Source organism: Ipomoea nil, unplaced genomic scaffold (genome assembly GCF_001879475.1).
Source record: "Ipomoea nil cultivar Tokyo-kokei standard unplaced genomic scaffold, Asagao_1.1 scaffold1792, whole genome shotgun sequence".
In the NCBI taxonomy this organism is placed as follows: Eukaryota; Viridiplantae; Streptophyta; class Magnoliopsida; order Solanales; family Convolvulaceae; genus Ipomoea; species Ipomoea nil.
The window spans coordinates 696023-713610 of NW_017618220.1; the positions used below are offsets into that span (position 1 = coordinate 696023).

General features: G+C 39.0%; 2 protein-coding genes across 2 annotated transcripts; both read right to left on the bottom strand.

The window, feature by feature from the left end:
• Window positions 1-2506: 2506 nt before the first annotated feature.
• LOC109192639 lies at window positions 2507-7125 on the bottom strand. Its single transcript, XM_019343340.1, has 8 exons — window positions 6597-7125; window positions 5646-6514; window positions 4982-5097; window positions 4033-4692; window positions 3474-3774; window positions 3254-3389; window positions 3040-3121; window positions 2507-2965 (listed from the first exon to the last, which is right to left on the bottom strand). The coding sequence occupies exons 2-8, from the start codon at window positions 6510-6512 to the stop codon at window positions 2845-2847; spliced, it is 2283 nt and encodes a 760-aa protein (XP_019198885.1). The 5' UTR covers window positions 6513-6514; window positions 6597-7125; the 3' UTR covers window positions 2507-2844.
• Window positions 7126-11903: 4778 nt separating this feature from the next.
• On the bottom strand, window positions 11904-12816 carry LOC109192645. Its single transcript, XM_019343346.1, has 2 exons — window positions 12667-12816; window positions 11904-12599 (listed from the first exon to the last, which is right to left on the bottom strand). Exons 1-2 carry the CDS (start codon window positions 12814-12816, stop codon window positions 11904-11906), a joined length of 846 nt encoding a protein of 281 aa, XP_019198891.1.
• Between the last annotated feature and the right edge of the window lie 4772 nt (window positions 12817-17588).

Sequence of the window (17588 nt, forward strand, 5' to 3'; positions counted from 1 at the left end):
CTCGAATCTCATTTATGTCGTTGATAGAATACGGACTATCGCTTTCAAATGTCTACAATAAATTTAATTAATAAAGTTATTAAATATGTATAATTTAGTCATGTTTGGCTAAATTTCATTAGAGATTCTTGGGTAAAAGGTGTTTATGAACCTATGTGCCTTGTTTATCAGATTCTTAATATATTATTATTTGAGTTTTATATTTGTGTTGCAATTGTGATTATATTGTTGTTGTTAGTAGTTCAGGGCTCGAATTACTTGTTTCATAGCTTTATTTATGTCATAATGGGAGTTAGACATAATTGAAAGTACACACAATTGCACTTAACTGTTGCACCATGGGAGATGACATATATGTTAGGGAGTTTAATTCTTGATTATTGCACACCAGGAGATGGTAGTAGTTAGGAATTTATTATGAATGCTTGTTCTTATATTGTTGGGTGTTTATATCACGGGAGTGAATATTCACTAGGGTTAGAGATTACGGGAGTAACTCTATACCATCTTTGCATTCTCACACTTGTTTAAACCCATATTTAATATTGTTCATAAGATTAGTACTAGGTGATTAAATACTTGGATCCCAAGAATCTCATTCTCTCTCTATTGTTTTCAGACATGCTACTTTGCTTTATTAGTTTTATGCTTAATCAACCATCCATGATAATCATTAAGATTAGCTTCACAAAAATAAATTAGTAGCTAGTGCTTGATACACCCCACTTCTCTGTGGATCGATAACCCGATACTCCGGGTATTTTTTAAAAATATACTGCAATCATTTTTATTTAAGTGCAATTTTACTCATTTCTACTTGGTTTCGACCCCTAGAATAACCCTAGTTGCTTTCTTTCATTTCCTTTCATACTTTTAGGTAGATTAGGCTTAGATTAGGTTCTTCTTAAACATATTTAAAGCATGTATTGAAGGATTTACATTTGAATCTCAAGACTTTATCTAGATCTTCCATTTCCATAGATAAGTTCTAATTCCCTTTTATCTCTTTCATTTATGCTTTATACTTGTGCTTTTGTGTTATTTATACATATAAATTATGAGTAGTTAGTTTATGAATTTGAATTAGGGTTGTATAATCTATTTAGTTGTTTTATTTCTGATTACTGGATAAAGGGTAGAAATGCCTAACATAGGGTTTTTTGAGATTATGAAGGAACTGTGTCTGATTATTGTTAATGTTTGATTGACCACATTCATTAGCATCTTTTGGAGGATTTTAACCTCAATATAATGAGAGTTGAGTCAAGATCTTAAGCCACTCCTTGCATAATCCCCCTATTTCCACTATGAAAATAGGGGAAATAAGGGGATTAGATGTTTAGTGTGTTTGAAGGACTTAGAATATATACGCCATGAGAGTGAGACAATTCCTAGTCCTAATTCTTGTTTAGATTATCACGAAAGTGATTTTTAGACTGGAATCTTTACGTGCATCTCCCCAATTCCTTGATTATGTGTTCTTTCCTGATCATATAGATGTGTTTGCATTTATTATATTGTGATCCCTAACTTGAGTCTTATTTTTTTTTATTTCATGATTATCTCTTGTTTATATATGTTTGTTCTGTCTTGTTTATGGTTGCTTAGCTTGTTAATTTCTTAAGCCTAGTGCCTAATTGTTAGTTATTACATATTGCGTGCCATAACTCTCAATACTTTGAGAACGACATTGTACACCCATACACTCACTATCATATCTTTGTTACATCGAGGCTTTAGACGTTTGCTTGAGTTTAATATCGCTATGCTCGAGAAGTAAGCCTGGAGGCTGATGAACAATCTAGAGGCGCTAATGACTTGTGGCAAATGCTATAGGAATGTGTTAGCCTAGATTTTATAGTTTTTACATTTGTTTTCCCTTTATCCCCCCTCAAAAAAAAAAAAAAAAAAAAAAAAAAAAAAAAAAATCCTTCTTCCACTACAAGAACTCAGAACTAGGACTCTCTAGAAAATTCCACCCAAATATCAGCAATGTTGTGAAACTTCCACCCTTATCCTTTCTGGATGTCATTTTATTGCAGGGTAGATATATGAAACGGGGAAAGTTGAATTGGAAGATCTTGATTTATGAAAGGACCAGTCCAGTGGAAAACAACAAAGATGTAATGTTAATTTGGGGTCCTTAGCCCACATGGCCACATCTGCAAGTAATGCTGCTAATTGTTCTGAAAATGAAATGAGAGGCTAAAGAATGGTCAAAGTCAATTTAGAAGTGATGAGATATTGGGATGTTTGGTAAATAGATGTTAGCTGATTGTGTTAGTGGCTTTGACTAGTAAATAACATTAGTTGATTGTAGAAAGATGTTTGGTAAATTAGATGTTAGCTGATAACTTATTACATGCAAAATGACTTTCCAAAAAAACCTATTTTGAGTAATTTTTTAAATTTTAGCGTATTGGAGCAATAAGCTGTTACAAAGAGCTAATTAATCAAACACTTATATTGTCTATTTAACCAAGTCAAACAATTAATAGTGATCAAATAAGTCAAAATTGATTGATAAGCTAACTATTTTACCAAACAAAACCATTATTGAACATTTCATGAGTCAATCAGCCCTGGCTATGCACATTAAAGAGAAATGGGTGCTAAACAAGCTAGAAATAAAGCCTAGGGGATAAGCACTCAAAAAGATAAAAAATTCTCCCTTGGCTAATTCTTCAGTGGACAGAATTAGAGAGTTAAGGCAGACTCCACCAGTACTAAATCCTCCTCCCCCTTGGCTAATTTAAATTTTTCACTGGGCAGATGAGAGTTGGAGAGTTAAGGCAGGCTCCAGTGAAGCAACAACTTGTGGTAAACCGTAAACTCTCCTTCAATTCATGGAGCAGCATATACAGCACGTACGATATCTAGTATTGGTTCTTGGCATATTGGGCAGCTTCCATTGCCCCAAACTAGCTCATGGGCACACCTGAAGCAGGTGCACATATGCCCACATCTGAAAAGCTCACAGGATTACTAATAAACCATTATGGCTTTCAATTACCTCACTGAAACACTCATATAGTTTACCTGTACAGGAGAGAATCAATTTTCATCTCAGAGCAAATACAGCAGTTTCCGTTGCTCGAACCCCTCCTCCTACTCTTTTGACCTGCATTAACAAAACCACTAATTAGAAATCTAAAGGATATGATTATACAAGAGACCATCTTTAATTTGTGTTTAGACAAATTATTTAGAGTGTTTGGCTTTGAAGGATAAAAATCTCATCTTCCAAGCTCACCTGCAACTTCATGCTTGATTGATTTTTGTAATTTAGCTTGCATGTTCATGCAATCCTTTAATGAACGTCGTATTTCAGACATCTCTTGATGGAGTCGTTCCATATGCTCTCTTAATTCATATATGAGTTCTACTTCCTGGCAATGCAAGATAGATATTATTATATCTACTAAGTTTTGATTGAACGGAACAATATAAAAGAATGAAAAAGAACAACTCACGATTGAAGGATGGCGTGTGGAGTATAACTTAGCTGATTGAGATTGCGGTAAGGATGTAGTTGCTATCAGATTATGGCCCCAAGTGTGATCGACTACTTCTGCAGCTTCGTCTTCTGGTTGTTCTTGAGTCTGGCTATCAACTTCATACTCATCACCACTTTCATCATATTTGTCTTCTTCTCCACCTTGAACTATGTCCTCACTCTTATAGTCTGCCACCACTACTCTTTGTGAGCGAGACATAATAATCTCATCTATTTTGTCTCTCAGACTGCCAGAAAGAAAATTTGAAACACTTCTCCTGCACACATACAGGAAAAAGGACAGTTATGTGCAAGTACTGAACACCGGAATATTTCTGAGGCTATGCAAGATTCACAGCATAATTTTCATTGCATCAGTGCTAAAAGTAAGAAGAGAAGCCAATCCTCTTATTAAAGAGGCAAAAGCTAGTTATTTCAAATAGAATGCAAATTTTCAACCAATTTCAAGTCTGTTAGATACAGAGCTACAAAATGAGCCAGCAAAAAGCAGAAAGTGGTTTGAGTGGGGCTTTTACCTTTGAAGGAGTTCTCGTATATCATTATTTTCAAAGGGATCAAGCATCTCCTGGTACCTTACTTGCCTGAGATCTTCCCATTCACTGCGTGGGCGAGAAACGTCGATTATCCAATCTTGATCATATTCTTGTTGTTGGGGGAAACCAGACTGTTGATCATCCCAGTCATAATAACTTTCTACTGGTTGTTGACTAGTGGCTATTGCCTCTTCCCAATCAATTGAAAATTCATTACTAGCTCCTTCAATCTGATGTTGAGGATCACTATGCTGTAAAGTGGAGTTAACTTGTTCACAATTATGATAAACTTCAAGTTCCTCTTCTCGTGAGATCAACGGGTCAGGTGCTGCTGCTACCTCTCTGTGAGGCCCAACCAAGTCATCGAGACACTCCCTTTCTTGAAGTTGATAAGATGTGGAAACATTTCCAATATTTACTGCTTCCCTATGGCGAATTTCCAAGCCGTTTTCTTGTCTATTCTTTGACAGCTCTCTTTGAGGATCACTATTAATTTGAGGATGATTCTCTTCTTTGAGTCCAACATTTCCATTTGTTGAGGTACTATGATCTTGTCTCGATTGATTGGATTCGGAAACTTTTCCAGCTTCTGCATTGCTATCAGGAGCTTTTCTGGGCTCAACTCCAGCACTGAATCTCTCCCTGAAATGGATCATGGTTAATGCAAAAGCATTTTTAATCACAGTCAAAGCAGTAAATATTTCACCTAATCATGGTTGGTTGCTAGCTTAATGTGTAACAGTAAACCCCTGGAATACACTTATTCAGTGCTATGACACATTGAAGAATAATTGAACAGCTAAAAGTGTTTCATTCATCTTAAGCATCACAGTAATGACAAGTAGTTTGCATATAGAAAAGAAATGCAGTCTAATTCCAATGGTTATACAAGAACACTACCATTAAACTTCATGATTCTTGAGGATCTCACCTGAGATGGGATATTGAACATTGCGGTTTTCTATTTGATTCAGGCGAGGTGCTACTTGATGGTGGCTCATCTCTGGCTTTCGCCCCGTGTCTTAGGAGTTTAAGTCGAAGCACAGCCTGTATCATGAAGCGCTTACCACTATGCCAAAACTTATAGCTAGTAGCGAAGGTGCAACTTTTTTATATTATAGTCCGCCATCACATTTTTTAGACACTGGGTGCTAGACTTGGCCTTTACTGGCCTAGGCCCAACAATTCCCTAATTACCGGGTGCTAGACTTGGCCTTTACCGGCCTCCGCCCAATAATTACCGGCCTCCGCCCAATAATCCCCGTCACCGAGTGCTAGACTTGGCCTTTATCGGCCTCTGCTCAATAATTCCTCCACTGAGTGCTAGACTTGGCTTTTATCGACCTCCGCCTAATAATCTCCCGTCACCGAGTGCTAGACTTAGCCTAAATCGACCTCCATCCAATAATCTCCCGTCACCGAGTGCTAGACTTGACCTTTATCCGCCTCCACCCAACAATTGCCTAGTCACTGGGTGCTAGATTTGGCCTTTATAAGCCGCCCATATGGAAGGAAGCTCAATTCAGCTAAACTAGTTAAGCAATTCAACAATCAAGAATTAGGGAAAATGGTGATAGGATTAGTATTATTGGTACCTGAATGCGGCCTTTCTGTTGGAATTTAGAGACCGCTTTACGCTGTGTAAGACCTTCAAGCTCCATGGCTCTCTCGCGCTCCACTTGCATAAGAAAAGAGTTGAAAGCCTGGCGGCCTCTGATGATGCGGGGAGAGTTCAGAACCGGAGTGAAACACCGGAGCTGCTCCGGCTGATGATCCGATGATGTTCTAATCCGAGGCAGTAATAATGCTGCTTCATTAATGCTGGGTTCTCGATCATGGTTCTCGCCAGCGGTACTGGAGGACAATTTCCTGATTATATCGGCGACCCTGATCCTCTCTCTCTCCGTAGCGTCGGAATCTATCCCGCGATCCGACGGCGGGCCGCTCTTCGGCGTCCTGTCGGATTCCCAACTGTCAATTGAAGATTCTTCGTTTATCTGAGCCTCGGACCTTCCGTCAATGGAAGATTCTTCGCCTCCTCTGGGATTGTTAGTTTTCGCCTCCGCCTCGAAATCACTCCATTTCCGCACGAGGGAAGAGACGCCGCCCAAATGCGGTATCTCCACGGAGGATTCCGGCGGCGGCGAAAAAACGACGTCTTTGACTTTTCTCCAGTTTTCTGAAGCCTTATTATTACTGTTCCACTGATCGTTTTCGTCTTTCTTCTCCAGATACTGGGGCTTATGAACCCACAAGTCCGTCGGGTCAACCTGGTTTTCATCAGAATCGGAATTGAAATTCCTGGGCTGACGGGGAATGCAAGAATGCACTAAATCCTTGAGATTCTTCTGGAACGAATTGGACCCTTTGGAATTGGGGCTGCAACGATCCCGCCGGTTTCGATCTCTCAGAACGCACCCAAACGGTGAAGACGACGCAACTTGGACTTGAGAAGAAGCCATTCCTGCAAGATTTTCAGATTCAGACCCTTGAGAGAAGAACAACACAGTCAAGTCAAGAATGGAGAAACAGAAAAGAACCCATACCGTTCAAATCAGAAGAAGAAGAAGAAGAAAGAAAGAATCATTAGAATGAGTAAGGTTTTAGGGAAAACCCATAAAGAATGACTAAACTAAAAGGCCCTCCTAGGATAGGAATGGAATCATAGGATAGAATAGCAAACTGGATAAGGATTGAGAGCAGATTGGGTTTAGGCGTATAGCAGCGTTTAAGGTAAATTTAATGAGAATGGAATAAGCAGTTTTGTAGGACAGTCAAAATTGCAGCCGCTGAATTAGCTCTGCTCTTTAGCGGAATTTCCTATTTTTAACGTTATATTCCTCACTCTCTCTCTCTCTCTCTCGCAATCCATTCAAACGCGAACTTTTGAATTTCCCAGATATAGAAATTAAATTCCAAGAAGCGAATTTGTTGTATTTTTGGGGGAAAAAATGACCAAAAATAGAAAAACGAGGGAAATGCAGGGCAGAGAGTGGAGTAGAAATGCAGGAGGGAAACAGAGTGGTGGGAGTGAGTATCAGAGTTGGGTGCCAAGAGAAAGTCAAAGAGAGAGACGTTGGATTTGAGCCGTTAGCGAAATGTGGGGTCCACATCTAATAATGAATTCCCTTTATCTAAGGCTTGCGCGACTTAGCGGTAAAGCCAACCCTCAACCCTGGACATGGTTCCACGTTCTGTTCCAGTGAGAGAGAGCGTTTGCTCCCTCTTTAGTCTTTATTCCCCCCACCTTCTTCCCACTCAATTTGGGCTTCAAATTAAATGCTGGAATCTCTACTCTTTCCCAACACTTTGCATCATTGGATTCTACTCATTTAATTTACTTTTTAACCTATAATAATAATAATATATACAAAAATATAGATGTGTTAAGTTTTGGCCTTTTCACTCGTTAGTCCCCGCGTGATGCTTGCACAATTATACACCCGGAATTGCGTATATATATATGTATGTGTTTGTATATGTAAAGAGAAGAAAAAAGGAGGAGAAGAACACCAAGTTATAGTATAACCATCATGTAAGTGTGTCCCTTTCATTCATCTTCACTCACTTTATATAGTGGTCATATACAACCTTTCAAGTACACAACATCAATACATGATTAAATGATAAGCAAATGAAAGGTCTAAATAGTTTAATGGTCATAAATATAAATATTTACAACACTCCCCCTTGGCCATTAAATAATTATACTCATGCCTCGTTAAAAACCTCGCTAGAAAAACCCTATGGGAAAAACCTAGTCGAGGAAAGGAGTACATATAGTATCAATCATGTGTTGCATCGGTTGCCTCGTTAAAAACCTTAGCCTAAGAAAAACCCAGTGGGAAAAAAAAAAACTTAGCTAAGGGAAAAAGAGTACAACCATAAGCCTTCTGGGCATCATCTTCAGGATTTAAAAGTCTCCTAGACCGAGTTTATCGCTCCCCCTGAAGACAACAGTCTTCCTAGACTCCGCATCCCAATTTTATAAACATACTTCTCAAAAGTGGATGTAGGCAGGGACTTAGTGAACAAATCTGCCAGATTTTCACTAGAGCGAACCTTTTCAATGAGTATTTCACCACTCTTCTGGAGTTCATGTGGGTAAAAGAACTTAGGAGCAATATGTTTAGTAAGACCTCCTTTAACGTACCCGTTACTCATCTGTGCAACACATGCCGCATTGTCCTCATATAGGACAGTCGGGGAATCAACATTGCTCATTGTTCCGCATGAGCGATGAATATGCTGTATCAGTGATCTCAACCATACGCATTCGCGTGCGGTTTCATATAAAGCAATTATCTCCGAGTGATTAGATGAGGTAGCAACTAAGGTCTGTTTAATGGACCTCCAAAATATAGTTGTACCTCCACAAAGAAAAACATAACCAGTTTGCGATTTAGCAGTATGAGGGTCAGACATATAACCAGCGTCTGAATACCCTTTCAAAATAATGTCCTGGTTGTTTTCAAAATAAAGACCAAGGTCTTTTGTCCCTTGGAGATATCTAAAGATATGCTTTATTCCACTCCAATGTCTTCTGGTCGGAGATGCACTAAATCTAGCAAGTAAATTCACTGAAAAGGCAATATCAGGCCTTGTGCAATTAGCCAGGTAAAGCAAGGCTCCAATAGCACTTAGGTAAGGAACTTCAGGTCCTAGAACCTCCTCATTATCCTCCTTAGGTCTAAATGGGTCCTTTTCCGCTTCAAGGGATCGGACCACCATTGGGGTGCTAAGGGGATGAGATTTATCCATATAGAATTTCTCCAATAATTTATTAATGTAGTTGGCTTGGTGAATGAAAATTTCATTTGGAAGATGCTCGATCTGTAGGCCGAGGCAGAACTTGGTTTTTCCCAAGTCTTTCATTTCAAATTCTGCTTTTAAGCATGAACATGCTTCTATAAGGTCTTCCTTTGTTCCAATAATGTTCATGTCATCGACATAGACAGATATAATGCAGAAGCCATTAGATGACTTCTTAATGAATATACAAGGGCAAATATCATTTTTAACATATCCCTTCTTCAGGAGGAATTCACTCAGATGGTTATACCACATTCTACCAGATTGCTTCAAGCCATATAATGACCTTTGAAGTTTGATGCTATACATGTTTCGATCTTTATCCCTCATATTGGAATTGTGAATACCCTCGGGTATTTTCATGTATATATCAGCATCTAGTGACCCATAAAGGTAAGCTGTCACTGCATCCATCAACTGCATATCTTTTTTTTTTTGAAAATCCATCAACTGCATATCTAATTTCATACTTACTGCCAATGATATTAAATAGCGGAATGAGATGCCATCAATAACAGGAGAGTATGTTTGATCAAAATCAATTCCGGGTCTCTGCGTGAACCCCTGAGCTACCAATCTCGCTTTATATCTAACCACCTCATTGTTTTCATTCCTCTTCCGTACGAATACCCACCTGGATCCTACTGGGATCACATCTTTTGGGGTAAGTACGGTGGGACCAAAAACTTTTCTTTGATTAAGCGAGTTGAGCTCTGCCTCAATTGCCTGTTTCCACTTCAACCAGTTAGAGCGCTTCCGGCACTCGGTTATTGACTTTGGTTCTGGATCCAGATTATTTTGTGGAATATTACAGGCAACTGCATAGGCAAAAGTGTCGTTGACGACTATTAAATCTCTGTTATATGTTTCTCCTGTATCAACAAAATTTATGGCCGTTTCTATATTGACATCAACCAGATCATCGTCATTTCCCAAAATATTTTGATCTGGATGTTCCGCATTCCCAGTGTTCGTATTATTTAGAGCACGTGCAGGTTCACTGGGTTCTCCGTCTTCGGGACGGTCGTCTTCAGGACGGTTAACATTTTTCTGGAGTGACTGAGATATTTTACCAATTCTCGTCTTCCGTGGATTTAAATCTTTTGCACCAAGTGGCCTCCCGCGCTTCTGGCGATGGGGAGTGTCAGTGTACATACTTGGTCCCACGGAGACTTCAACTCTCGAAGGAGCATTCACAGCAGGGATATGGGACCTAGTCACTCCTCTGTTATCAATAAAAGCATCTGGCAGGTTATTTGCTAAATTTTGCAAATTAATAATTTTCTGAACTTCTAGTTCAGTTTGACTAGTACGTGGGTCTAGATACTGAAGATCCTTTTCATCCCATGAGATTTCTCGGCATTTCGTTAAATAAGGTCTTTTATCTCCCCCTAATGCCGGGAAATGATCTTCATCAAAAATGCAGTCAGCGTACCTCGCGGTAAACTGATCTCCTGTCATGGGCTCTAGGTATTTAATGATGGAAGGAGATTCGTAACCAACATATATACCTAGTTTTCGTTGCGGGCCCATGGAGGTACGATTTGTAGGTGGTATGGGGGTATAAACTGCACACCCAAATACACGCAGATGGGAAATGTTAGGTTCTACGCCACGTAGTAGTTGCAAGGGGGAATAATCATGATATGCACTAGGTCGGATTTGAATTAAAGCTGCAGCATGTAATATTGCGTGTCCCCAACATGAGACTGGTAAACCAGACTTCTGCAGTAATGGTCTAGCGATTAATTTAATACGCGTAATCAGAGACTCAGCCAAGCCATTCTGAGTATGGACATAAGGTACAGGATGCTCCACTTTGATGCCCAAGGCCATACAATAATCATTGAAAGCCGTTGATGTGAATTCTCCAGCATTATCCATTCTTATTGATTTAATGGGATAATCTGGGAATTGGGCATTCAACTCAATAATTTTCGCAACAAATTTAGCGAAAGATTTGTTCCTCGTGGACAGTAGACTAACATGAGTCCAACGAGTGGAAGCATCAATAAGGACCATAAAATATCTAAATGGTCCAGAAGGTGGACTAATAGGTCCACAAATGTCGCCCTGCAATCTCTGCAGAAATATAGGCGATTCATGTCCAACCTTAGTACGCGACGGGCGTACAATATATTTACCTTTCGCACAAGCCACACATGTAAACATATTTGGCGAAAGTACCTGAGATCTAGACAGGTTATGTCCAGCAGAATTAGATATGATCCGGCCCATCATATTCTGCCCAGGATGACCCAGACGGTCATGCCACATTTGAAAAGAATGTGGATTTTTTAGTTTCATGGTAAGTGCCACAAATGAATCACTGGGTTGTATATAGGTATAATATAACCCAGAGGATAAAGAGGCAAGTTCCTCAACCTCCCGCTTTTGACCAGTGATCAACTGAGTCATGGTCAAGAACTCCTCTTTGTTCTTAGTCTTGGTTTCAATATGGAAACCATTTGAACGAATATCCTTGAAACTCAGCAAGGTTCGTTTAGATTGAGGGTACAACAAAGCATTTTCAATTAGTAGCTTTGTACCCTTAGGGAGGATGATGGATGCTCTTCCGGAGCCCACTATTTGTACCTGATCATTAGAAATGGTAGTAATATTACTACTTGATTTGTTTAAGGTACGAAAAAACCTCATATCCGTTAGGATAGTATGCGTGGTTGCACTATCCACCAAACACAATGTTGGTTCATGCTCCATTGTGCGAACAACAACTTTGTAATGTTGTAAGATCTTCGGGGTTACTTCTCGAACAGTGGTTGTTCGTTACTAATTAACCAATGCCTTGGTACAAAAAAATAGCATGTGAAGGTTAAAAAAAGAGGTGAACCATTCATCATGATAAAATAGAAAACATAGAAATCAAGTCATAAAACGATATGAAAAAAAACATAAGTTCATAATCCAAAAAAAAAAAAACGATACGAAAAATAGGTTCATAAACCAAGAGCATAAGACATATCATTCTTGATCACCAAAGTCTTCAAGCTCATATTTTAAAAGATCATCATCATCATTCATCACTCATTTGCTTCAGGCAAATCAGTGTTGGTGTGATGAGATTCCTTTCTTGACGGTTGCTTATCATTTTTCTTTTGCGTCATTTTGTAAGCTTCAACCAGATGCTTTGGTGTACGACATGTACGAGACCAGTGTCCCGTACATCCACACCGATAACATGTTTGTGACCTTGATGAACCTTGATCACTTTGTTTCTTATCTTGGGCCCGGGAGTCATTGTTGCCTTTGCCTTTACCACTTCGATTGTTTCGACCGTGACCTCTACCACGACCCTTTCCTCGACCCCTTCTAGAATTGCTTCCCTGGGCAATATGATGTGCTTCAGGCGCGGGGGCAGACCCAGCAGGTCGTGCATTATGGTTTTTCATCAACAACTGGTTGTGCTTCTCGGCCACAAGAAGTGCAGATATCAAATCAGAATGCTTTTCATAATTCTTTGCCCTGTACTGCTGCTGGAGTACAAGGTTACTCGCATGAAAGGTAGACAGAGTCTTTTCAATTAAGTCTGTCTCTGAAACTTCTTGTTTGCAGAGCTTTAGTTGCGAGACTATCTTATGAAGGGCCGAGTTGTAGTCAATAACTGACTTATAGTCCTGAAACCTCAGGTGAAGCCAGTCAAATTGGGCTTGAGGGAGGACAATCAATGACTGCTGGTCAAAGCGGTCCTTCAGGGACTCCCATAATGCCAAAGTGTCCTTTTCAGTCAAGTATTCATTTTTCAGGTTGTGGTTCAAGTGAGATGAATTAGTTCTTTAGACGCGCCTTCTGGGCGTTTGTACACTGTGACTCAGCAACAATGGTTTGGCTTAGTTCTTTAGACGCGAGATGAATCTCGATGTCTAAAGCCCAAGTCAAATAGTTGCTACCGTCAAGTGCGAGCTCATTAAATTCTCTTTTGGCGATAGAAGACATGATCTACAAAACATATATCGAATGGTTTCATATACATTCATAAAATCATATGTTCTCATAGCAAAATAAGGAATTTAATAGGATCTCTAGATGCAAAGCAAACTTCAAAAGATGAAATTGAAAGGTAAAAACTGAAAAACAAATTGACCTTTCAGATTCATGCAAGAGGGAAACTTCCATATTGAAGCATAGCAACCTTATTAGTAACATGCTCATATTGCAGTAATAAATCACAAAATAGCCATGATTAACATAATTTAACAATAGCATCTATGCAATTTAATTTGGATGCTCTTATGCGCATCATACATTATCAATACATTATATTGTGTACGCACATTACATTATCAAAATTCATGTGTACAATGCAAAAAATGAATTTTGAATATGAATGAATAAAGAAAGTAAATTCTTAGAGATAATAATAATAATAATAATAATAATAATAATAATAATAATAATAATAATAATAATAATAATAAAAGACAATACGTATAGAAATCTATTCTTGCTATGTATATGTAATCAATTCTTCCATCATACAATACTTAATCAAGAGGGACAAGACAAGACAATTTTTTTTTTTTTAAATGTACGAACTGTGCACACACTGTAGAAGCAAAATCACATTTGTTTTTCACAGAAGCAAAATAAAATAGAAATATATATATTACAAAATTTCGATTATGACATACATCCAAAATTTTGATTATAACATACATCCAAATAATTCATTTATGACATGCATCCAAAAAGATTTAGAAAAAAAAACAGTTTATCGAAAGAAACAATCCATTTTAATTGTAATTTCTATTCAAAAACAAAATTAATGAACCATATTCTATTTTCACAAAGAGAAGGAATTAAAACTCTCTACATGCAAAATTTTCACAAAATATATAAATATCTATTTTTTTTTTTGGGAAAATATATACAATCTAATAGTGGATTATATAAACACATTATTTATCATATGAAAGTAAATTTCAAGAATACAAAGGATCAAATATAATCATTATGAGCCAAATATGCAGTACGTACATTTCTTCCGAAGAGACAAAGATTTTAGATTTCCTTATTCAAGAATTTGCAGGCATATATACAAACTATGCGTACATATACAATATCATACTTATCTAGACAATATAATATAATATGTTAGGAAGATAACCAGGCATATTGTGTTCATATATTTCATTCAATTCGCAGGATATAGAATTGGAAAAACATATTCATGAATTTACACAAACATACATATATGAGCCAATATGTGCAATTCATATTTCAAATTTCAGAAGAATACGTATCATATAAAACAATATCTTCAAAAGGAATCAAAAGGCATATAACCAATAATCATATCCACATATCCATAGAACACAAAATATGCAATTATAGGCATTTTTGGCAACTAGTGATGATAAAAAAAATTAGCAACATTGTTCATGCCAGCATGTATATTTGAACAAATAAACATGGCAGGATATTTATATGCATTTTTGAATAAAATATTGTATGCAATATTTTCAGTTTATGTTATAAAGGATACGCATAGCATTTACAGACAATGCATATAATTCAATCATACAGAGTACATATTTTATTAACAACAAATATGCACTTTGTAAGAAAAGTAATGTATAAAGCATACCGTTCACCGAAGAGCGTGCTTGATAACGTGTTAAGTTTTGGCCTTTTCACTCGTTAGTCCCCGCGTGATGCTTGCACAATTATACACCCGGAATTGCGTATATATATATATATATATATATATATATATATATATATATATATATATGTATGTGTGTTTGTATATGTAAAGAGAAGAAAAAGGAGGAGGAGAAGAACACCAAGTTATAGTATAACCATCATGTAAGTGTGTCCCTTTCATTCATCTTCACTCACTTTATATAGTGGTCATATACAACCTTTCAAGTACACAACATCAATACATGATTAAATGATAAGCAAATGAAAGGTCTAAATAGTTTAATGGCCATAAATATAAATATTTACAACAAGATGCACAATTTAATAATTTCTAAATTGAAACGCAATTCGTCATTTATTTACACATGGCGTGACATACTAATTGATTCTTAGCCTTTTCTGCCTACATCTTCATTCTTGAATCTTCAACTCATGACCTATATGCTCTCGAATGTCCACCTTACAAGGATTTTCTTTAATTATTGGGACTTGACTTATATTTTGTATGGTCAAGTTGAAGTCAATGCTTTAAAAATTTGATTACCCAAATTATATTGGGGAGTAAGGTACATAATACGTATTATGAACACTGATTTCACAACTTTTTTTTTTTTCTTTCATTCTACTAGTATTTTCGCCCGTGCGATACACGAAATGGATTTGTTATAATATATTAAAAATATTTAGACCAATATATAATTATTTAAATTAGAAATTCAAATATTATATAGTGTAATTGAAGATATGGTTTGAATTATTAATGTGTTTTGATGTTATCATTGTTTGAATTTGAGCAAATAATTGCTCAAATGAATAGCTAATGTATAGATGTACATATGCGGTGCTGTAATTTTAAAATTTTTATTTATCATTGTTTAGTATTTTTTTTTTAAATTAGGTAAATGTGCTCGTTCTCTAGAAACTCGGTTATAGTAATGAATTGTTATCTTAAATTCATTTGTATGGAATATATATATATATATATATATATATATATATATATATATATATATATATATATATATATATATATATATATATATATATATATTGATGGGGTAGGGACCCCGACCCAAGATAGATTGGCCCAAAAAAGAGAGTCCGAGATAGAAAAGACGAGCTAACATCAAAAGAAGTCCGGAAAGCGCTTGGGCCGAGTCTAGGAGTCGGCCCAGGCCCAAGCATGGGAATCTAGCTGCTCAGAACTGTTAAGAGGAGCCCCAGTGGGAGCTTGGGCCGGGACAAGGAGTTGACCGGGGCCCAAGCCCAAGGAAAGACTCGGTTCGAGGAGCCGTTGAGAGCATTGAAGACACTCGTTTAAAAAGGAACCGTTAGGGCATTAAAAGCAGGACTCGGTCAGGCTGTTACAGGCTCGAGAGAGCCGTTGGCCGACCTAGTGATAACGTCCAACGGCTCGATGCTTTAACTAGCTTTGAAGTCTGCCATTAAGGGCCTTCAAGTCGATGAAGGGGGAGCCTGCTATATAAAGGCTCCTCCGCTCTTGTAAGAGACACAGAAAAAAGAGTACCCAGAGGGGAAGTAAGACCAATTCTAAAGCAAAGTACTTTATTTCACTCAAATACGCATTTTATTGAAAGGTGTATCCTCCAGCTAAAGGTTGTGTTGGACTTCCTTGGACCCGAAAACCCAAAAACCATCACTGGCACCGTCTGTGGGGATCGAACCCACGAGTCGCGTGTCCTCCTGAGCGAGGCGAGTGCGAGAAACGACAAGAAGAATCTCGGTCGTAAGACGTAAGGAATCAGAAAAGCTCCTAACATGGCTGGAAGCCAGGAACAGTTAAGCCGACATGATAGCGGATTGGGGGCGGACTTGAGAAACCAATTGAATCGGAGAAACACTCGGAGCCGGGAGAACGAGACAACGCCGCCGCCGACACCACCGATAAACCAACAGCCGCCTCAGGTGCAGCTCACCCCAGAACAACTACACGCGATCGGGCGTGCCTTCGCCGAGGCGAGCCGAGGAGTAAGAGAATAGTCTGTCACTCGTTTACCGCAACGCAATCAACAGCCGTCTCATAGGCCCGACGACCGGCAACAGAACCGCCGAGCCGAGAGCCAGCCGGTACAGTCCGTTCATTCTCGGCTGGGTCCGAGCGCCAGACGGCGGTCGGCGAGAGAACGGCTAGGTCGGAGGGAATCCAGTCGTGCCCCGTTGGTTGCTCGCGATCGGCAGACTGCACGCGAGAAAAACCGTACCAGAAGAACCAGGACTGAGGCTCGCCGCATAGAGCAGCCCGTCCGCAACCGCGACGAACCGGCCGAGTCGGAGGTCGGTGAGAGCACGGAATCAACAGGAAATCATACTCGGGAGAGGGTTGAAGTGGCAAACTTAGTCCAAGAAGTGCGAAATCTGAGAGAGCAGATGGAGGGAAAAATCAAAGCCCCAGGACGTACGTTATTAACCGCCTTGCCCTTTTCGGACAAGATCATGGCCTTTAAAATACCGGGTGATTTCAAATTCCCGGAGCAAGCCACGTTCGATGGGTCCGGCGACCCTCGAGAGCATTTGCTGAGCTACCAAGCCAAGATGCAGGTCTTGGGAGTTCAAGACCCGGTCATGTGCCGCGCTTTTCTGCCCACATTAAAAGGCCCGGCACAAAGATGGCTAGTGGCACAGCCGCCGGGGTCGATTCGTAGCTTCGAAGAGCTAGCGGACCGCTTTATGAGCCGTTATGTCGCTAATATCAGACCACAAAAAAGACCTGACACACCTAGGCGACATTCATCAGGATGAGGGCGAGTCCTTAAAAACCTATCTGGCCCGTTGGCAGAAAGAAATCCAGTCTATAGAGGAGGTCGAGGACCAGACGGCACTCACCTTCTTCATCGAGTCCCTGCGGTCCGGCCAGCTATACCGAGATCTGCGGGACAACCGCCCCGGCTACCTACGCGGAAGCCATCCATATGGCCAACAAGAGGGCCAACACAGAGCAGGCTATAAAACACAAACGTCAGCGCGAAGTCGGCGGGTCCGCCAATGGAAAGAGAACGTGAGCCGAAACCAAGGAAAGACACCCAGACGCGACCCGACGATCC